The sequence below is a fragment of the Heloderma suspectum genome, chromosome 5 (assembly GCF_057233095.1).
Source record: "Heloderma suspectum isolate Gila_16-S chromosome 5, 16-S_ref, whole genome shotgun sequence".
NCBI lineage: Eukaryota > Metazoa > Chordata > Lepidosauria > Squamata > Helodermatidae > Heloderma > Heloderma suspectum.
In genome coordinates, this window is record NC_139462.1 from 138,655,246 (window position 1) to 138,678,781 (window position 23,536).

Genomic DNA, 23,536 nt, shown 5'->3' on the forward strand with positions numbered 1-23,536 from the left:
ATGGGTGGGAGCTTTTAAAAAAGGAAATTCTCAAGGCACAATTACAAACAATTCCAACAAGAGAAAAGGTGGAAGACAACAGAAGAAGCCAATGTGGCTTCACAAAAAGCTTAGGGATGAATATGATCTGAAAACAAAAAAGGACACATATAGGAAGTGGAAAGAAGGCCAAGTAACAAAGGAAGAGTACAGGCAGGTAGCACAGAATTGCAGGGATGGTGTCAGGAAGGCTAAAGCTGAGAATGAGCTGAGGTAAGCGAGGGATGCTAAAAACAACAAAAAGGCTTTCTTCAGCTACGTGCATAGTAAAAGGCAGAGGAAAAAATGGTGGTTCAACTATTAAGTAAGGATGGCAAAACGATAATAGATGACAAAGAAAAGGCAGAGGTGCTCAATTCCTACTTTGGCTCAGTCTTCTCCCAAAAGAGGGTCTATGACCCACCCCTGGCAAAGGCGAAGTACAGGCTGAAGGGGCAGGACTGCAGCGTGAGATCGATAGGCATATGGTCAAGGAGCACCTAATGACTTTGAATGAGTTCAAATCTCCAGGGCCAGATGAACTGCATCCTAGAGTAATAAAGGAACTGGCAGAAGAACTCTCAGAACCACTGTCTATTCCCTTTGAGAAATCATGGAGGACGGGGGAAGTGTCAGATGACTGGAGGAGGGCTAATGTTGTTCCTATCTTCAAAAAGGGTAAAAAGGAGGAACCTGGGAACTACAGACCAGTCAGTCTGACATCAATCCCTGGGAAAATTCTGGAACAGATGATAAAGCAATCCATCTGGAAGCACCTTGAAAACAATGCAGTGATTACTCAAAGCCAACATGGATTTGTCAAAAACAAGTCCTGCCAGACGAATCTGATCTCATTTTTTGATCAAGTCACCTCCCTTGTGGACCGTGGGAATGCTGTAGACATCATATACCTCGACTTAAGCAAAGCTTTCGACAAAGTGCCCCATGATATCCTGATGAGCAAACTAGCTCAAAGTGGGCTAGATGAAACAACGATCCGGTGGATCCACAGTTGGCTACAGAATCGGACTCAAAGAGTGCTTATCAGTGGGACCTTCACAAACTGGGGAGAGGTAACGAGCGGGGTACCGCAGGGCTCAGTCCTGGGCCCAGTGCTCTTCAACATTTTTATTAATGACTTGGAGGAGGAGGTGCAGGGAATGCTGATCAAATTTGCAGATGACACAAAATTGGCCGGGATAGCTAATACCTTGGAAGACAGAAACAAAACTCAAAGTGATCTTGATAGACTGCAACGCTGCGCAGAAAACAATAGAATGAAATTTAATAGGGATAAATGCGAAGTTCTGCACCTAGGGAAAAGAAACCAAATGCACAGTTACAAGATGGGGGATACGTGGCTCAACAACACTACAAGCGAGAAGGATCTTGGAATGGTGGTCGATCACAAGCTGAATATGAGCCAACAATGTGATGTGGCTGCAAAAAAGGCAAATGCTATTTTGGGCTGCGTTAACAGAAGCATAGCTTCCAAATCCCAGGAGGTACTAGTCCCCCTCTACTCAGCACTGGTTAGCCCTCATCTGGAGTACTGTGTCCAGTTCTGGGCACCACACTTTAAGAAGGATGCAGATAAACTGGAGAGGGTTCAGAAGAGGGCAACAAAGATGATCGGGGGACTGGAAACAAAGCCCTATGAAGAGAGACTGAAAGAACTGGGCATGTTTAGCCTTGAGAAGAGAAGACTGAGGGGAGATAGGATAGCACTCTTCAAGTACTTGAAAGATTGTCAAAGAGAGGAAAGCCAGGATCTCTTCTCGATCATCCCAGAGTGCAGGACACGGAATAATGGGCTCAAGTTACACGAAGCCAGATTCCAGCTGACCATCAGGAAAAACTTCCTGACTGTTAGAGCAATACGACAATGGAACCAATTCCCTAGGGAGGTGGTGGGCTCTCCCACGCTGGAGGCGTTCAAGACGAGGCTGGACAGCCATCTGTCAGGGATGCTTTGACTTGGATTCCTGCATTGAGCAGGGGGTTGGACTCGATGGCCTTGTAGGCCCCTTCTAACCCTACTATTCTATGATTCTATGGTTACACATTGACCCCACTACCTCTTTTTTTGGTCCTAAGAGCCCAGAGGATGTGGCAGTGAGGGTAGTCTAACAAGGGCAGCAGCATGGCAACCGGACTTCCTTCTCCTCAAAGGGATAGTAAGGCAGAGGGACTGAACTTCTTTCAGCCCAAGTGGTGTATTCAATTTCAGAGAGGATTTCAAGTGCTGCATTCTAGTGGTGGGTGGGGCTGAGGGCAAAGGGAGCAGGGCCAACCCCCCCCCCCAAGAATACCAGCCTATTGTATTGTAAAGCTCTCACTGCCAGTAACTAAGCCTTAGGAGAAGCATTTCAACCTTTTAGAATGCAGAAAAACTGCACAAAAGCCTGGAAACTACCAAATGATGGGGGGGGGGGCAGGAGCAGGAAACACCTGGTGATGTGGGAAAGAGAGTGTGGCCACCTGGGGAACCCTGGAGGACTGGTTTGGGACCCCACGTGAGCAAGAGTTTCAACACCCCTGCCTTAAGGTAAAAAAGAGACACACAGGGCTACACATTTAGCTCAACACAGCAGTGGTCAGTCCTGGCTCAGTTTCTCTTGTGACTGTTGGATGCAGCCACCAATGTTCCTCAGACAGTTATATATACTGCCTGGCTTTCAGAGTGCAGCGTAGGATACTTCTCAGGTTACTCTGGGATATGTAACCAAGAGTGAAAGGCAAATTACAAGCTGTGTTATCAATCAGTATCCATATTAAAACATTTAATCTTTTTCTTATTTGTTTTACCTGAAATGCTACTTCCTTGTCAGGCCTAAAAGCAGATTCCTTATTCGTCAATATCAGGGCACTGTGAATGGAATGGGGAATGGCACTCTAAAACAAAACAAAATGAATTCGATGAAACAACAGTATGTACACCTCTCGCCTATGTACATGCTCATTTCATGGCACCCATGATAAGCATTGTGTGTTTTTGTACTGGCTACCAGTTGTTTTCCGGGCCAAACTAAAGGTGTTGGTTTTGACCTTTAAAACCCTATATGGTTCTGGCCCAGCCTATCTCAAAGAGCGCTTCCAGCAGCACCAGATAGGCCGCTTAACAAGTTCAGCCTTAGATGGCCTTCTCTCTGTTCCATCAGCCAGGACAGCTAGGCTGGTGAGGACGAGGGAGAGGGCCTTCTCTGTGGTGGCCCCCACTCTGTGGAACTCCCTCCCTAGGGCACTCCACCATGCCCCCTCTTTAATGAGTTTCCGCCACACATTAAAAACATGGATGTTCAGGCAGGCTTTTGGGGTGGGTTAGGGTATTTTTAGAAATATGATGTTTTAATGTAAAATTTTATTGTTTTAAAACTGTTTGTATTGATGTACATCGCCCAGAGTGGTCGGGTGACCAGCCAGGTGGGTGATTAAGAAATTTAATTAATAAATAAATAAACATTTAAAGTGAAAAGGTTATCTGAAAAATAAAACTGAATCTGTAAAAACCAAGAACAGCAGCAATCGCCAAGGAGGATTCAAACCAGGAAGATAGCCAGCAGATCAATCCAGTGCATGACTATTTATTATTTATTTGTTAAATTTATATACTGCCCAACTGGCAAATACTCTTAGGGTAGTTTACAATCATACCCCCCACCAACAACAATAAAATAACAAAAATTACTCTGACTACTGCAGAATTGACTCAATAGACACATGCTTCGGATTGCAGATAAAGGGGCTGTTCACACAACATGCTAACCCACACTCTGGTAAAGTGTGGGTTGTTTTGAACCATGGGTTGTTTTGAACCGTGGGTTGTTTGTTGAACTGTGTATTAGTGTATTGTCTGAACACAGCATGTTTTCCGCAGGGTGGTTTATCGTGTTGTTTGTTAACGATGCAGTGTGGCTCATTAACTATCTTGAACAACCCTACAACAAACCATGGGTTCTCAAGGTGGCTTGTTCGAGAAAAGAAGCCACAGTGCATAGTTAATAAGCCACCCTGGCTGCATTCAAACAACACACTAACCCATGGTTCAATGAACAACCCATAGTTCAAAATAACCGACACTCAACCACTGAGTGTGGGTTAGCATGTTGTGTGAACAGCCTTACAGTAAATGGAATGGATGCAAGTGGATTGTCAGTAGCACCTTCTACCCTGTCTCCATCCCAGATAGGTAGGTCTGAGAGGTCTTCTGAGGCTTGGTACCCCGGAGACCCAGGGGGTGGGGGTAAGCTTTGAAGCATACAACCTGGTGGTGGTAGATGCAGAGCCTAGTAACATATGGCAGGGAACAGAGCCTGGCTATGCCTGATTGCTCAGGGAACAGCAAAAACAAGCCAAGCAGAAAAAAGTGCCACACCCTAAGATCGCATTCCTTCCCTTGGAGAAGGAAATTTTAGCTCAAGTCCTGTGACCTGGCAAGCCTAAGGGTAGGGGCTTCCCAGAGAAGGGTCATCCCCCTCCCCCTGAATGAACACTGCAAGGTCTGCCTGAATTCCCATCTATACAATCCTTATGTCCAATTATATGTTAGGCCACATCTGGCATCATCAGCCCTTAAGCACCTGAAAATCCCACCCATCCCTATAGCAATAATGTAAGCATGTATTTGGTGCTACAAACCAATTCATGTTAACCTAATAGTAAATCCCATTTGATTGTATCCAATGGTGTCCTTCTGTTGACAGAAGCCTCTTTAATCCAATGGGGAGTGAAGCTATTTTTGTCAATTTGCCCTCCCATCTGCAGTCCTGCCCCACCTCCCACACTGTTCCAAAGGCTTCCCCAACCTTCTGGAGCAGATTTTGGAGGATGCGTGGGTTGCAGGGGGCGGGAATCATCCTCTCCCTTTTTGCTGATGGAAGCCTCTGCTGGATCAAACAGCTTTCCATCACTGGATACAATTGCTGAATGCATAGACCTACCTCTAAGAAAACAATACATAGGGGCAGCAGGTGTCACGCCTCCTTTTCCCTCTTTATTTTTATGTAATTTTTAATTTTCTGAATGATATAATAAAACAATGGGTACAATCATAGGCTCTGTAGCTCTGCGTACTGAAACAATAAATCATGTCCAAAGTTTTAAGCCAAATATAATGTTTGAATTAGAGCTTCGGCTATTATGTGGAATAGAAATGTAATAAATGAAATGAATGAATGAATGCTATTTTAACCTTAAGCAATGTTGCTATCATCATCATTATCATCACTATCATCATTATCATCATCATCACCATCATCATCATCACCACCATCATCATCATCATCGCAATCATCATCTGTTTTGATATTTTCTCTTCTGCTTTTAAAAATTATTTTTGTGGCTGCTGATTTTTAAATTCCTTTAAATTCCTTTTGTTTTAAGTTATGCTATTGCTTTTATTTTATTTGTTTTAATTATGTATGTTGCCCTGAGCACTTCAGCTATAGGGCAACTCATAACTTGAAATAATAATAATCAGCCTATTAAATTCCACCCCTTTCAAACCTACTAGAATTTTGCAGAGCCAAAATCTATTTCATTTGTATAAGTAAAGTTATAAACGTTATAAAATGCAAGTGTTTTCAAAGTATATTTTTCTTCAAGCAATAAAGGAGATAAGTAACCTAAAGGCATCACACTTCAGTTAAACCCCCACTTTAAAAGAAAATTCACAAAACAAACGTTTTTGCAAGAAATGCCTCTTATTCTTCTGACTAATAAGTTTTGACGCACTGTGAATTAAAATGAACAATCTTGTCAAATGTAGGGTTGACAAGGAAAAGTGCCAGGAAGGCATTACAAGGAAGGCATTACGATACGTAAAACTATTATCTAATTCTTCATTTCCACTACTTTCAGCTGAGGCCAAAACCTTGCTAAAACACCGAGCAGACACAAACTGTCTTGCTTCTAACATTTAATTCAGCAACTCGTGGGGACTTGTTTCACTACAAGGCATGCCCATCATATTGCAGTACATGGAAAAAACTAAAGCCAGCTTAATAAGATAATTACAATGGGGTGAATTCAACAACAATTTGCTTTCCTATCTATATAAAGAGTTGGTAACCACAAAGTACTTTAGTACCCACTAAACATTTTTCAAGAGCATATTTCCTCAAAACTTTTGAATCAGGGAGGAACACTATCCAGAAGTCATGACTGAATTAGGTAGGTGGCTACAGAGAATAGTACCAGGAACTGCTGCTGCATTCTCACTCATGCCACTGAACCAGTGGAAATGTGCCATGCACAATGCTTGCAGGCAGATAAATCCGTACTGGCAGCATATTAAACCTCCAGGCCAAAGAATGAGAGTAAATGTCTGTTAAATCAATCATACTTATTACTATCAGCTTAACTGGCACCAGGATCTAGATTTTCTCACTGAAATACTCTGAAGCTTAATGAAAATAGTTTCAGCTTTATCATCAGAAAGAGGCTGTTGAAAATGCCCCAGGAAGAAATACTGTTCATTGTTTCTGGAGAGATGGACACATATCAGTCCCTAATGATTAGAATAATCTCCTCTGTTTGGTCTGTGGTATTAAACACTTCATCGTAACTGCCTGCACTCACCTGTAATGCTGCCAAAGCTTTGAAAAGGACAGGCACGTTCTGACCCTTGCGAGCATCCACTAAAATAAGCAGCCCCAAAGCACGGACATCCTTTCTAAAACAAATAAATAGAAGGTCTTGAAACTATACTTATAAAATGTATAAGTAAAATGAAAATGAAACACAGGGCCACAATGAGCACAACACAATGTTATTGAGCATCTACACTTATTCTATCAAGTAGGCCAGCCACAATGTCCTTGTAGCACTGCACCCATCAAAGAAAGACTTCCACTGCTATTACATGGTTGGTAACGGAGTACTTTACCTTCATTCTGGCATATGTTATGTCCAAATTGGTACCTTACTTTTGGTGTTGCCACACATTTCCCCCAAATACACTAACCCATGCCATGCAGTGATATATGCCTTGACAATGATGTTCAAGGCCATTTTTGAGGCTGCATCTACTCCCATCTTCTTTGTCAACCCATATACAATTGTTTCTACCCATATATCCTACAGGCACCTGCTTTTAACATGCTGACACCAGTAACTCATTTTTCAAAGTGCTTTCTGGATGTTGTCTGGCTTATTTTTGTTTGTTTGTTTGTGGCATTTATAGACCGCTGAATATAATAAGGTCTCTCAGTGGTTCATAATATTAAAATACAATACTAAAAACACAACATTAAAACACAACATTAAAATCACTTCCATCTACAGCAAAAAAATCAAGGAGCAGTACAATGGAGCCACATAATAAATTTACTTACAGCCCAGGGAAAGCCTGGGTGAACAAGTGTGTTTTCAGGAGGGATTTTCTGCCTTCCAAACTGCATGGGGTTTATCCAGAGGATGGGTGCTGCTACAGAGAAGTCCCACTGTCTGGGTATTTCACAGTGACAGTCTGTTCATTCTGGAATGACCAGCAAGGCCTCCTCTGCTGATCTTAAAGGTTGCCTTGGTATGTACAAGGGAAAGTGGTCTGCTAGGTATCCTGGTCCCAAGTTGTTTAGGGCTTTGTATGATGACAACATAACCTTGTATGTGGCTCACTACTAATAGGCAGCCACAGAAACATGGCTATGAAAGCTACACTCCATTGAAAATGACAACTGGCAAACCAGTCAGTTCCAATAGGAAACAGAACAATCTCTGAGGGTGCATATAAACATATTCCATGAGAGCAATTGCTACGTTGTTTTTTCCAGTGTGACAAGCCTGGCTTCCTCCCACCTTCAATCTTTTAGATCAGCCTTCCTCAACCTGGTGCCCTCCAGATGTTTTGGACTTCAACTCCCAGCAGGTCCAGCCAGCATGGTTGATGGTCAGGAATGCTGCAGGTTGTAGCCCCAAATATATTTTAGTTTTATCTGTTACACACGCACCAAGAGCCTAGGGTCTTTAATCAGACTTTGCCTGGCACGTTCTACACCCCAGGACTATGGCCTTGATGATAATGGAGTCTCACCTCTTCCACACAACTGGTATTTATGTTACACTAAAAACATGAACAGTGTTTATATTCCTCCTTACCTGGGAATATTGTAGAAGTACACTAGCAGTTGTGTGAGCTCACTGACTCTGGAATATTCACTTAACCAGGCACCATTTTTTATGCAGACCTGCACCACAGCTCTTCCAACACGATCCCTGTTCCCTAACCAGAAAATATAAATGAACAAAAGAAGTACTCTGTAATAATGCCCTACATCTCTGAGTCTCTCTACCTAGGTGGCACATCCTCCTTTATGTCATAAAGGAATTGTATGTTTTTTTCCCTGCTTGATGGAGACATCAGAAGTGCCTTTATGACATCATCAACCATTACACCCTCAACTCAGATCTTAAGGAGATGAACAAAGAAGTCTATAGATGTGGACTGGTGTAATGGCTGCTGATGTTACAAATGTACTGCTTTCTCCTTTTCCTCTCCTCCCTTCGACTTGTATGCCTATTAACCATGTGGGACATCTTGCTAACATGGTCACAGTGATGGGATACAGCAGTGCTGACTTAGAACTGAAGGACAGACAAGAAAGAGGCAGGGGTAGGCAACATCTGGGGGTCAGGGGGGCGCCGACCTGCACTGAAATTGCCACTGCTTAATTTGCCACTGATGGTGGCAGTGGCAAAAACTGTGGCAAAGACTGCGCACCTTGTTTCCTTGCAAAATCATGATGATCTTTGCCGTGGCAGGGGCCCACAAAAACAGCTATGAGGGTCACACATGGCCCACGGGCCGTGTGTTGCCCATCCCTGCCCTAAAGTAAGGATGCACATGAGGCAATGGATAGAAGGAAAGAATGATGAGAGCAGAGCCAGTTGCCATCTTTGCACATCCCCACCATGTAGTACGCATCTTCCTAGTGTACAGGAATTGTACTAGGAATATACAACAAGAGCCTGCATGCAGTCTACAAGTTCTATCACTTTTGCAAGCATTATTTCCACCAGAAATACCCTTACTACTTTCACTATTCCACACTTAAGGTTTATTAAGTTTAACACTCAGGATTAATTACTTCTGATGGCAGCAGGAAACTGTTTTATTTCTTTTATGTTCCTGAGCACAGGAATGGAATAGAATATACTTGTAAATGTTAAATTTGAAACATTGTACTGGCAAGGGATTTGGTGGATGAGTTGAGTATGATGCTGAGATTACATTCTGTAAACTGAAGCTTTGAACATTTTTTTTTTATTGAAAAGGCTTGTCATGATGTTAACTTTTTAAAAACTTGATTTTGAATTCTGTCCAACAGACCAGGTCAGGCAAACATGCCTTACAGTCTCAACATGCTGTTTCAATTACTAAAATCAAGTATTCAACATACAATTATGGTAATGAAAGGGGGGGTGTCGGGGTGGATGGGGGTCAGAGTGGTACATAAACATTTGTTCCATCCACATTTTTGGTGAGGAGGACTAATATAGGTATGAATAATGGGGTTCAAGAAGCCGATATATGTGTCCTGAGGATAAAGGAAACTTGGCAGAAGGCCGCCTGAAAGCATCATTTGGAAGCATGAGGACTAACTAAGATTGCAATAATCAAGAGTTCTGAACAGCTTACCATATAAGAAAACAAACAAGGCAGATTCTCATTTGATCGAAGTCCACAAAGCTTATTTTAGTGTAGCTAAAAGTTAAGCCCACATTTCCTTATAAACTATATTACTTTTTAATAACAATTTCTTTTAAAAAGCTGAATATAAAGATGGGATCTGCAGTTTTTTTCTGGGCGATGGGGATCAGATGTGCATCCATTGACAATTGACATACCATTCATCTTCAGCCCACATTTATATTACATTTTGTTTCCCCTTCAGATGACTGTGGGGCCAATGCTATATGCTCCATATCACACATACTATAATGTCAGCATGGGCTTTCCTCCTCATGCTTCCCAGTTAACCCTACAGGGAAGTACAGGAAGATCCCACACAGACATACCTTAAAAGATGTCTATGTAGTTTGCCTATGCTTCTGCTGAGTTAAATACACCATTATCTATGTACTACATACCACAGAGGGCAAGGACTCCAGAATGCAGTAATTCTTGATCCATATCAAGCAACTTGTTTGGTAATGAGTGGTCAGGATCCCCAGGGTTTGTAGACAGTAGTTCATTCTCATGGCGCAGCAACAGAGGTGACACATTTGCATTAGATTCGCAATCCCGGAAATCAGTTCTGGAGTCTCTTGGATCTGGAGAAAACACTAGTCAAGTGAAAGAGGATAGCTTAGCCCTCCCTCTTTCTTTTTCTGGTTAATTGCTTCACTTTGTAAAAATTTGCTTATGTTTTGGGAAAGTATTAAAACAAAGTATTATTAGAAGGAGGATTAAGTTAAAAAAGGACTTCATGGGAAATCTTCCAATACAAGGAAGCCTAAAAACACATTTTAAAAACAATTCAGCAGCTTCTGTTTCTTCCTTTTACCAGGGTTCTGTGTGGAGAGGGAATGAGTGTTAAACCATTTCCAGTTACCACTTCATGGATAGCGATAGTCTGGCCAGGTTTACTTTCATCAACTTTTTCCTCTTCAGAACTATTGCTTGGCTTAAGTTAATACGATATGGCAACAAGAGAAAGAACCTTCTCTCTTATGACACCCTGCTGTAGAACATCCTCCCCATGAAGGTATGACAGGATTTTCAATCATCTCAGCACCAAGTCACAAATTTTCTGTTTGCCCAGATGTTTTTAGCTGGTCAGTCTGCCTTATTTTGAGGCCCAGATAGTTTTCTCATCCATCCTTCCAGTAGTCAGAAGAGGATAGAAAGGGAAAGAAAAATACTCTGGGTGAATGACTGGTTACGAAGGTGGTGCTGACGAGAGAGGTATGGATTCTGGGACCACGGGCTATACTTCCTGGAAGATGGGCTGTTGGCAAGGGATGGGTTGCACCTCACAAAGGCTGGGAAGAATGTGTTTGGACACAGCATGAAGAACTTTATCAGGAGGGCTTTAAACTGAATGCTATAGGGAAGGGAGATGTAAAGTTGGAGGTAGCAATGGACGACAAAGACGGGCATGATAAAGGACAAAGAAGGCAGGAACCTAACAGAAGCAGATGAGATTAAGGAGAGGTGGCAAGAATACACAGAAGAACTATACAGGAAAGATCTGAATGTCCCTGATAGCCATGATAGTGCGGTCACTGAACTTGAGCCGGACATCCTCGAGAGTGAAGTCAAGTGGGCCTTAGGAAGCATTACTAACAACAAAGCTAGCGGAGATGACAGTATTCCAGCTGAGCTATTTAAGATCCTAAAAGATGATGCTGTTAAAGTGCTGCACGCAATATGCCAACAAATTTGGAACACTCAACAATGGCCACAAGACTGGAAAAGGTCAGTTTACATTCCAATTCCAAAGAAGGGCAATGCCAAAGAGTGTTCAAACTACTGTACAATTGCGCTCATTTCACATGCCAGCAAGGTGATGCTCAAAATCCTACAAGCTAGGCTTCAGCAGTATGTGAACCGAGAACTACCGGAAGTACAAGCTGGGTTTAGAAGAGGCAGAAGAACTAGAGATCAAATTGCCAACATTCGCTGGATCATGGAGAAAGCAAGAGAATTCAGAAAAACGTCTATTTCTGCTTCACTGACTATGCTAAAGCCTTTGATTGTGTGGATCACAACAAACTCTGGCAAATTCTTAAAGAGATGGGAGTACCAGACCACCTTATCTGTCTCCTGAGAAACCTGTATGAGGGTCAAGAAGCAACAGTAAGAACCAGACATGAAACATCTGATTGGTTCCAAATTGGGAAAGGAGTACGACAAGGCTGTATATTGTTGTCCTGCTTATTTAATTTATATGCAGAGTACATCATGAGAAACACGGGGTTGGATGAATCACAGGTCAGAATTAAGACTGCCGGGAGAATTATCAACAACCTCAGATACGCAGACGATACCACCCTAATGGCAGAAAGCGAAGAGGATCTAAAGAGCCTCTTGTTGAGGGTGAAAGAGGAGAGTGCAAAAGCTGGTTTGAAACTCAACATTAAAAAACTAAGATCATGGCATCTGGCTCCATCACTTCCTGGCATAAAGAAGGGGAAGAAATGGAAGCAGTGACAGATTTTACTTTCCTGGGCTCCAGGATCACCGCAGATGGTGACTGTAGCCATGAAATTAAAAGACGCTTGCTCCTTGGGAGGAAAGCTATGGCCAACCTAGACAGCACAGTAAGAAGCAGAGACATCACCTTGCCGACAAAGGTCCGCATAATCAAAGCTATCGGTTTCCCAGTAGTAATGTATGGCTGTGAGAGCTGGACTATAAGGAAGGCTGAGCGCAGAAGAATTGATGCTTTCGAACTGTGGTGCTGGAGAAGACTCTTATGAGTCCCCTGGACTGCAAGGAGGTCAAATCAGTCCATCCTAAAGGAAATCAACCCTGACTGCTCATTGGAAGGACAGATACTGAAGCTGAAGCTCAAATATTTTGGCCACCTAATGCGAAGAGAAAAGTCACTGGAAAAGACCCTGATGCTGGGAAAGATTGAAGGCAAAAGGACAAGGGGATGGCAGAGGATGAGATGGCTGGATAGCATCACCGATGCAATGAATATGAACTTGAGCACACTCCGGGAGAGAGCGGAGGACAGGAAGGCGTGGCGTGCTATGATCCATGGAGTCACGAAGAGTCGGACACGACTTAACAACTGAACAACAACAACAACAAGATGTAACTGAGACTTGGAGGGATGACTCTCATGACTGGAATACAGCAGTTGAAGGATATAACTTTTCAAAAAGAACAGGAGGAACAGAAAGGGAGGTGTGGTTGAACTATATGTGAAAAATACATATCTCTGCAGAGAAATACAGGAGGGTGAGCTTGGTAGCCCCATCAAGAGCATCTGGGTTAAAATAAATGGAGCAAAGAATAAAAGGAACCTGGTGGTCGGGGTCTACTACCAGCCACCCAATCAAGGAGAAGATGAGGATGAAACTTTTGAAAAGCAAATAGCCAATGTTTCAAGGATGCATGATATAGTAGTAATGGGGGACTTCAATTTCCCCGCTATTTATTGGGAGACAAATTCTGCAAAACATGGCCCCTCCAGGAACTTCCTGACTTGTGTGGTGGATAACTTCCTCCTACAGAAAGTAGAGGAAGGAACTAGAGGATCGGCTATCCTTGACTTGATCCTAACCAACAGAGATGACTTAGTGGATAAAGTAGCAGTTACAGGAACTCTGGGGGAAAGCGACCATGTTATACTTGAGTTCTTGGTTCTAAAGGAAGCAAAAGCCGAGTGTAGCCAAACGTGTACCAAACATGTAAAAAACAAGTACAGGCTAAAGGGGCAGGATTGCAGCTTGAGATCGATGGGAATATGGTCAAGGAACACCTCATTACTTTGAATGAGTTCAAATCTCCAGGGACAGATGAACTGCACCCTAGAGTAATACAGGAACTGGCAGAAGAACTCTCACAACCACTGTCTATTATCTTTGAGCAATCATGGAGGACGGGGGAAATGCCAGATGACTGGAGGAGGGCTAATGTTGTTCCTATCTTCAAAAAGGGTAAAAAGGAGGAACCTGGGAACTACAGACCAGTCAGTCTGACATCAATCCCTGGGAAAATTCTGCAGCAGATGATAAAGCAATCCATCTGTAAGCACCTTGAAAACAATGCAGTGATTACTCGAAGCCAAGATGGATTTGTAAAGAACAAATCCTGCCAGATGAATCTGATCTCATTTTTTGATCAAGTCACCTCCCTTGCGGACTGTGGGAATGCTGTGGACATAATATATCTTGACTTCAGCAAAGCTTTTGACAAAGTGCCCCATGATATCCTGATGAGCAGACTAGGTCAAAGTGGGCTAGATGAAACAATGATCAGGTGGATCCACAGGTGGCTACAGAATCGGACTCAAAGAGTGCTTATTAATGGGATCTTCTCAAACTGGGGAGAGGTAATGAGCGGGGTATCGCAGGGCTCAGTCCTGGGCCCAGTACTCTTCAACATTTTTATTAATGACTTGGAGGAGGAGGTGCAGGGAATGCTGATCAGATTTGCAGATGACACAAAATGGGGCGGGATAGCTAATACTTTGGAAGACAGAAACAAAATTCAAAGTGATCTTGATAGACTGCAACGCTGCGCAGAAAACAACAGAATGAGAATGAAATTTAATAGGGATAAATGCGAAGTTCTGCACCTAGGGAAAAGAAACCAAATGCACAGTTACAAGATGGGGGATACGTGGCTCAACAACACTACAAGCGAGAAGGATCTTGGAATGGTGGTCGATCACAAGCTGAATATGAGCCAACAATGTGATGTGGCTGCAAAAAAGGCAAATGCTATTTTGGGCTGCATTAATAGAAGCATAGCTTCCAAATCCCGGGAAGTACTAGTCTCCCTCTACTCAGCACTGGTTAGGCCTCATCTGGAGTACTGTGTCCAGTTCTGTGCACCGCACTTTAAGAAGGATGCAGAAAAGTGCAGAAGGTTCAGAGGAGGGCAACAAAGATGATCAGGGGACTGGAAACAAAGCCCTGTGGAGAGAGACTAAAAGAACTGGGCATGTTTAGCCTTGAGAAGAGAAGACTGAGGGGAGATAGGATAGTGCTCTTCAAGTACTTGAAAGGTTGTCACAGAGAGGAAGGCCAAGATCTCTTCTCGATCATCCCGGAATGCAGGACATGGAATAATGGGTTCAAGTTACAGAAAGCCAGATTCCAGCTGAACATCAGGAACTTCCTGACTGTCAGAGCAATACGACAATGGAACCAATTACCTAGGGAGGTAGTGGGCTCTCCCACACTGGAGGCATTCAAGACGAGGCTGGACAGCCATCTGTCGGGGTTGCTCTGACTTGGATTCCTGCATTGAGCAGGGGGTTGGACTCAATGGTCTTGTAGGCCCCTTCCAACCCTACTACTCTATGATTCTCTGATTCTATTAAAACTGCCTTTTACTGCTGTTTTATTGTCATATTTCATTGCTTTTATTTCATCTTGTGGTAGCATGACCATTTAGTTGTATTTATTGTTCACTACCCTGAAAACTTTTGATGAAGGGTGGTTTCTAAATATCCAAATGAATAAATAAATGTTACCTAGCACCCACACAGAGCTTGAACTGGCTGGCTAACTGGATAAGTGACTGGCCAGTAACTGGCTAACACTGGAGGGGAAGGGGAAAAGATGATGTAGGTGAAGAAAGTTAAGGGAAATCTTTCCAGCTCATTAGTAGCCAGGAAAATTGAGTAGATATGCATTTCTGATAGCTTTTTGCTCAGACGGCCACTGAACACCCATCCAAAGGGCACCCTTCCAAGTCCATCCCTACAAGAAGCAGAGATGATGAGAACTAGATTGACTGTTCCCTATTACACCTCTGAAAGAACCCAACAGGTTGATGGTGCATGAGACTTGGGTCTGGCCCTTCTCAAAACTGTACAGGAGACATTGTGTGGGGTTTGCATTCCTACCCTTAAGATTGGGTTGCTCTTATGCTGCTGTTTTAGTTTTAAATGGTTTATATATGTTTTATAGTTTTGAATTATTTGTATGATGTTGGTTTTGAACCACCTTGCAAGGTCTTTTTGTTCTGAAACGCAACATATAAATAAATATATAAAGTTTTATTAATAGTGAATTTTACCTCTGCTTTGGGTTAAGGCAGCACACAACAAAGCTACTTGAGTATGATCAACTCAGATAATACCCAGTTCCTTCAGCAATGGGGAAACAGGACAATAGTAGTATAGAATTCTCCCATCGTTTTTTAACAAATGATTCCTTCCAAATGGAAGGATTCACTTGTACTGGCGCTTTTGATACATTTATTTTGAAGCAGTTGTATTAATGGTGTGAAATGTTTGACACAGTGATTAGAAAAGTTCAGCAAGTAAAACAATAACAAATGGTTATATTACATCAATACTTTTGACACATATGAAACATATAAGGCAATAAAATCCTTGTCCTTAATAGAACTAGTATTTTATACCACTGAGAAATTATCACTGTGGCCCCAATACTAGATGAACTGAGACCATCTAGCTTCAAATCCTAGATATGAATATTCTTGGACATGTTTCTCTCTCTCTCTCTCTCTCTCTCTCTCTGCTTCTGTTCCCTACCTATAAAATGGGAACACTATTAACTTTCCTTTTCAGAACAAGTTGATGATAGTAAACCACATTCAAAACAAAACAACAACAACAACAATAGCAAAGCTGTCTTTTGCAAGATTGTAAAATCATCTTGTTAACTCTGGGCTTTAAACAAAATATTCTCCATCTGGGGACAGCTCTCTTTCTTCCATAGGTCACTTATTCATGTTCTGTTGAAACCGCCTGTTCAACTTGAGCCAAATCCTACAGACTGTAAAAACCTAGTGCTATAATCTTTAGATTGCAGGTTTTCAGTTGCTGCACCTCACAAAATCTCAAAGCTATCTATCTGTAAGAAATATTGTGGAGGGCAATGTGACTACTCCAAGACTATAGTGAGCAGAAAGTGTTGAGAACTGTAGCCTTTGTCCTGCAACTTTATAATCTAAACCGCTGTGCAGCTGAGAATATCTGTGTGTATCATTTACAGAAACTGCCCTAAACATGTTCATTCAGCAGTAATCCCCACTGATTTCAATTGAGATTGCTTCAAAGTAAATATTCTTAAAGCAATGGCCTTAGTCTACAAGCTTTTTCACTGCAACTCTTCCTCAGTAGTGCATTACTTAATTTCAATTAATGACCAGCAGTTTTACATGGTCAAATTAATTTCTTACATAAATTAGAGAGTATAGGTGGAATGTACTGCCACAGAATGCTGTGAATATTTTTGAAAAGGAAAAAATAAGTCCAGAAAACAGAAAAACCAGTGACTATTATCTAAGATATTCAAGACATACATCAATTTAAAACTCCTGGAGTTGTTCCAGAGAAAGTTAGATATGCTAAGGGCTGCCTTATACATGGCATTTTATCAACACAGGTATACACAGATGTAAGGAAAAAAGTATATACTCATATCATATACCTATATATATCACCATGCTTGAACAACATGCATGTTTCTATTTTATTGTGAGTATACACAAGGGAACTCACTATCAATTGCAGCTTCCCTCTTTAATGTATTTTTTATTTATTTAGTCTATTTTTGGATCGCTCCTCTGCTCAATAAGTGTTTGAGACAAGGGCGTTGTTATACACCGGCCTACTTGGGCACAGGCCCCGGATCTTTTAAGCTGTGCCCCAGATCTTTTGAGCTGTCCTAACTGCCATTTTTTTTACATTTTCCCATTGACTTGCATTGGAAAACAAAAATGGCCATAATTTTTTAATTCTGTAAGATAAATACATGAAATTGGAGGCTTGGTAGCCCCCATGGAGATGATTGAATATGCCAAATTTCAGGCAGTTAGGTCCAGTGGCTTTTGTGCTAGTCACAGGTAAAATTTGCTTTTTCCAAGAAAATCTGTCAAAGTAAAGAGCAATAATTTCTTTGTGCTTCCACATAAATTCATGGAATTTTGGGACTTGGCAGGCCCTATGGAGCTGACTGAACCTACCAAATTTCAGACAGTTAGGTCCAGTGGCTTTTGCGCTAGCCACACGTAAAGTTTCCTTTGCTCAAAGTCTAAAACAAAAAGTAAAAACTGTCAAGTCACCCAGGGGATTAGAGATCCTAATCAGAAGGTGTTTAAGGTGACCATTAGGAGGTCACTATCCCTAATCTCTGGTGTAGGTTTTTTTGAGGTGCAAAAAAACTATCTCCCCCTACTTTTCTGCTCTTACATGCCCTCTGTTGGGAGCATGCCAGCAATGAAATTTTGAAGAGTGAGAAGGAAGGGAAGAAAGCGCTCCATGTGAAATATTGGTATTTCACACAGCATCTGATTTTACTGCCCCAAACTGGAACCTTTGGCTTCTACAGAAGTTTAGTAGCTTCAGTACAGCAAAGGATCCAAACAGCCTCCACAAACTTTTTTCTCCTCCTCCACTTTAATTTCTCCTAAATAGCTGTAGAACTCAAATTATTCTAAAAGGACAGTTAGGACTATGTGGCATCATTATCAAGGAAGTGCTAAGGCTTTTAAACAGGTTCTACAGTTTTTAAAAAGCTAGAAAAAGCCCTCCACCACCTCACCTCATAAAGTTAATTTAAGTATGTGCAATCCTTGCAAACCCTGCACAGCCTCCTAAATTCCTCTAAAGTACTACCTCTCTGAAAGGAGCTATTTGGCTTATGGAATTCTCTCTACCCCCTCCCCCCTGCATTTCCAATCACCATTCTTCTTTTCTTCTTCCTTTCCCTATCCTGTTCTTTCTTTCTTTCTTTCTTTCTTTCTTTCTCTCACCTTTATTCCACCCAGAGCATATCTTGGGGAATTCTTAAAGAGAATTCTCTTTGGCGGGCAAGAGAAGTTCTGAACTGTATTTGACTTTATACAAACAGACAAGAGGGCTGGTTTTTCTCCTTCTCCTCACTCAAGTGTTTGGGAAGAGTGGGTTCACATGGTCGCAGAGAAACAAACCTGGGGCTGTTTTGTCAGTTGCCATTATCCAGCAATAGAAAGAGCTGTAGCTCAGTGGTAGAGCACATGCTTGGCATACAGAAGGTCCCAGGTTCAATCCCCAGCATCTCTAAGTAAGGTTATGAAAGAATCCTGCCTGAAACTTTGGAGAGCTGCTGCTGCCAGTCAGTGTCAACAATTCTAGATGGACTAGGGTCCAACTCAGTATAAGGCAGCTTCCTATGTTCCTATGAACAGAAAGCTTTACTTTTTTTTTTTTAAGGAGTCTTTGGATTGTTTTTTTAAGTGGAGGGGTGAGAAATATTGCTAATTTATGCAATCCTATGTATGCCTACTGAGAAGTCCCATTATGTTTAATGAGGCTTACCCTCAGGAAAGTGTGCATAGGATTCCAGCACAAGTTACTTTTGCAGGGAGGTTTGCACTCTGATGTTCTGCATGTTTACTCAGAAATAAAGCCTGAGTTGTGAGCATGGTACTGCAAGCCTAATACACTGCTTACCCAATTCCATCTAATAAATTGACTACCCTTTCAGCTCAGTCCTATGCATGTTTCGTCATTTGTGGGTTTGGGGTTTTTTTGCATGAACTCTAGCTTCAGTGGTGAGGGAAAGGTACTTAGTACATGCTCAGAGTTTCTCCATAACTTAGGCCTAGTTTTGAAAGCAGACTCATTGGCTGAATCCTGGTGAAGTCTTGGCACAAATGAAGTTATAGGGAGGAAGATACAATGAAAGCTTGTGCATAACAAGGAGGAGGTAGAGAGGAGCTGCACAAAACAAGACATCTGATTTTATGAAGAGTTGCTGGAGGATGGTAGGACGAGGAGGGATGGTTGTATGGAGGGGAATAGAATTGGTAGGGGGAGAATGTAAGCGCTCAGTGGTGAAAGAAAAGCATTCTGCACATGCTCACAGGCACTCTCTATTTAAGAACGTAAGAAGAGCCGTGCTGCATCAGACCAAGGTCCATCTTGGTCTGTTCACACAGTGACCAACCAGATGCCCACTGGAAACTCACAAGCAGGACATGAGTGCAATAGCACCTTCCCACCCATCTTCCCCTGTTGCTAACATTGGTGAAATGCAAATAAATTCTAGTCATTCTAAATTTGCATGCATTTATATCCTTCAGGAACGTTGCAGGTTTCCTGCCTGGGTGACACCTCTGTGTATTTTCATACAAACTTACCCAGAAACTATCCAGGAAGGGATGAATGGAAGGGAAAGCAAATCACTCCCTCCCCCAAATTGGAGAACGCCCCTTCCACATGAACTGCTGCACCTATCCTTCTGAAACTTTGCTGGTTTCTTACTTAGGGAAAACTCTAGGCTGTCTGTAATTTTCAGAACAATGGTCCACAAGGAACATAGGGAGATAAGTATGTCCTCTTTTGGAGACCTCAAAATGTCAAGGCCACCCTTGCACAAAAACCCTTGTGGCTAGCATTCTGAAATTTGGCAGACATGATCTCCTCTGATGGGGCAATGAATCCTGAAATTTTTATCCAATTCTTCTAAGGAATTAATATGTTATTGGAAGTTCCCTTTAAAAGAAAATCAAAATGTAAACCCTACACCTATTTTTCTGACGTTGGGCAGGTATAATCCCCTTCTAAGGGGCTACTATGCCGGAAATTATCATCCAATTCTGACCAAGAGAAAAACGTTACAGTTTTTTTCTAATTTCCCATGGTAGTCAACAGGAAGCATAAAGATTCATTTTTCTAAACCTTGACTCAGGTTTGGTGCTGAGCTGAAGTGGTCCAACTACTAATTGGCCAGAGCAGAAGCGGGATGTTTTCTAAAATGCTGAATCAGGGTCTGAGTTGAAGTGGGGGGGGGGTCAGTGCACACTTTTTATGTATGTATGTAATCTATACACACATGCAAGCACACTGCATGCACACACCACACACACATATTGGACATACACATAGACGTGTGTGTGTGTGTGTGTGTGTGTGTGTGTATAAACCATGCAACGCCCCTGGTTTGAGATCATGTACAAATAAAAACAATACACGTATATGTAATTTAAAAGGCACATGCATGATTTTCACACACAATGGTATATACTTATCCCGCCCCCTATTATGCCTGTGAAAGTATAACATCATGTGCTAGGTGGCTCTAAGTCTCATGCACAGTTTAGTGCAGTTAACCTAGCAAAATTCCACTGATTTCCTATCTTACTGGACTGTGTCGACAGCAGGGGTGGGCAACTTGTAGCCCTCCAGTTGTTTTGGCCTACAACTTATCAGGCCTCACCATTGGCTATACTGGCTAGGGCTGATAAGAGTTGTAGGCCAAAACATCCTCACATTCTCACGAGATGCCCACCCCTAGTCTATGATTACTTTAAATTTCTGATTATAAGCCAATTGCTGATAAAAGATGGATTGTTCTGTAGCTATTCTTTTGTTCCCTCAGTCCATTTATTATGCTGCTGTTCTGCTTACGGAACACAGACCCATTTACTTCATTCAAAACCACAAAAGCCTCCTTGACTTCATAGAATAGTAATAGAATAGTAGGGTTGGAAGGGGCCTACAAGACCATGGAGTCCAACTTCTCAGGATATAGCAGGGTATCAACTGAAATGAAAGTAAACACACACACACACACACACCTGCACACATCAATAAATGTGTATCAATAGCATCTATGCTTCTAAAGCAACATAAAGTAACAGAAGCATACAGCTTAGCATTGTTTAAATACGCTTACTAAGCAACATGCAGTGAGGTATCAGTTTTACCTTCATCCTCTTTGCTTTTGGTAGAGGTGAATTCAGGAATATGTGAATCTAGTTTCTCCAGCCTTACAAAATGCCCGTTTATTATTCTGGGAGGATTTGCATTGAACGCTCTGGGTGATAACACACTGGGTTTATAATCTTTAGTCTGTGAACTCTTATGTGTCCTATCTAAAGATCGCGATCTTCTTGACCCCAACCTGCAACCTGCTGTTGGAGATGTTTTATGAGTTACAGGCACTTTTTCAGAAGCCTGGGAATGATCCCCAAATTGAATGGTCCCTTCACTTGTTTCTTCCTGTTTTGATGGCCTTTCAGACCAAAAGCTTCCTCGCTGTACATTGTTTTCACGTATTTTCTCAGTGACCTTCGAATCATTGTCCACTTGGCCCAAGTCTGTTATACGCTCTGAAGGTTCTTCTTCTGCAATGGATTCCTCAGAGCTGGAACCCAGGATCATTGGGTTTTGCAGAGCTTCTATATATGACTTTCTAAACAAGCGCTTTGTTTCAAAATACAAAGAATCCCGTCCTCTTTGATGTGGGCTGCTCGAGTCTGTATTGAAAGCTATGCTTTTGGTGCCATTCCTTTTCACTATGGGAGGAGGTGACACATCATCTTTACAAACGGCAGAAGTCAATTCAAATGTCTTCTTTGGCTCCTTGATGACTTTGTCCGCAACAGATTCTATATGTGGACATCCCTCAGGAAGTGCTCTTGAATGTGTGTCAGCAGCCATGTCAACCTCAGTTGGGCTTTCTGAGCTTTGTATTTCAGCCTTGCTTTCAGACTCATAACATAGACCAGAATCATCACTGCCTTGATTTCCACCATTCTCTGCAAGTGGTACCTCTCTCACAGTACAGCAGGTATCGTTAGAAGTAGAACTCTCATGTGAGCTGCTGCTTTCCATAGTCTGTGTCATGGCTTTAGCATCAGAATTGCTGCTGATTAACTTTTCAGGCAGAGAGTTATTGGAATATTTTTGCAGAATTGTTTCAGCTGTAGGAACAAAGATAGGATTCACAATATTTTTCCAAGGAGTCCTATATATAGCTGGACCCGTAGTCAGCAAGCAGCTCTGCAAAGGACAGCCATTCCATTCACAATTTACATTTTCCAAAAACTCTGTTGTGAAAATATATCTATACATGGTTTCAGGTACAACAAGTTCTTCCATTCCATGCCCATGTCTGGAGAGACACTTTAATACTAGGTTGGCTGACTGCTTTCCCAAGGGCACAATCTGGAAGTAAAAATCTCCTGGTTTTAAACGGACTTTGTGGAGAGATGCCAACTGGACTATGACTTTCTCATGGATGCACAATGGCCACCCTTCATGATAGAAAATAAGGCCAGCATAATTGCCCTGTAAATAAGAGAGAAAGCGAAATATCTAAATGGAAATGGTTGCCTTATATTGTGTCATGACCTTCTGTGTAGGTTTAACCCACCATTGACCTTTTAGCACACAACAGAAAAGGGTAGTAAAGAAATATAGTAGTTGACCCATGACAAAACAAGTGGATGAGGAACAATAAAATTAAGATGCTATATATTTTAGAACCAGCAACAGGTGCAGACTTAGTAGCGCTTCTTGGGTAGAAATAATTAGCATAGATCACAAAATATGTCCTGAGTATATTCCTCTGACAACTGTGATCAGTTGTGGCATCATATTTTTCATCTGTCACAGAATTTTCACAGGGACCGACTGACATACATCCTTTATCCAGATAATATTGTAATACAGAAATAACACTAACTTCTATGGCTTAGAATATAATAGAATCATAGGGTTGGAAGGGGCCTACAAGACCATTACATCCAACCCCCTGCTCAGTGCAGGAAGCCTGATTCCCAGGCGGTCTCCCACCTAAGTACTAACCAGGGCTGACCCTGCTTAGCTTCTGAAATCAGACGAGATCAGGCACATCCAGCCCTTTTCTCGTTTGATTCCCCTATCCCACCCCCACATTTACAGTATTTTAGAAACTTGAAATAAACATCTGAATTGGGGGGGCACAATCTGCAGCTTGGAGGGGCATGCGCCCCCCCTGACTTTACTGCAGCCCTCCACAGGTGCACTGATCCCCTCTACTGCTGCATTTCCCACTGCCAACTTCCCTGCTGCCTCTAGAGATCCTCACATAATGAGGAAAAAGCTATCAG

General features: G+C 42.1%; 1 protein-coding gene across 3 annotated transcripts in view; it reads right to left on the reverse strand.

Annotated features, from left to right (window-relative positions):
• Nucleotides 1-23,536, reverse strand: part of PLEKHG4B (pleckstrin homology and RhoGEF domain containing G4B) — a 177,485-nt gene that overhangs the window by 55,227 nt on the left and 98,722 nt on the right. For all 3 annotated transcript variants that reach the window (XM_084857575.1, XM_084857574.1, XM_084857572.1), the window contains exons 3-7: nt 21,368-22,733; nt 10,108-10,290; nt 8,116-8,239; nt 6,598-6,691; nt 2,827-2,913 (exon numbers count right to left, since the gene is read on the reverse strand). In XM_084857575.1, the coding sequence (XP_084713701.1) occupies nt 2,827-2,913; nt 6,598-6,691; nt 8,116-8,239; nt 10,108-10,290; nt 21,368-22,544 (1,665 nt within the window). In that variant the 5' untranslated portion in view covers nt 22,545-22,733. The remainder of the gene's footprint in view (nt 1-2,826; nt 2,914-6,597; nt 6,692-8,115; nt 8,240-10,107; nt 10,291-21,367; nt 22,734-23,536) is intronic.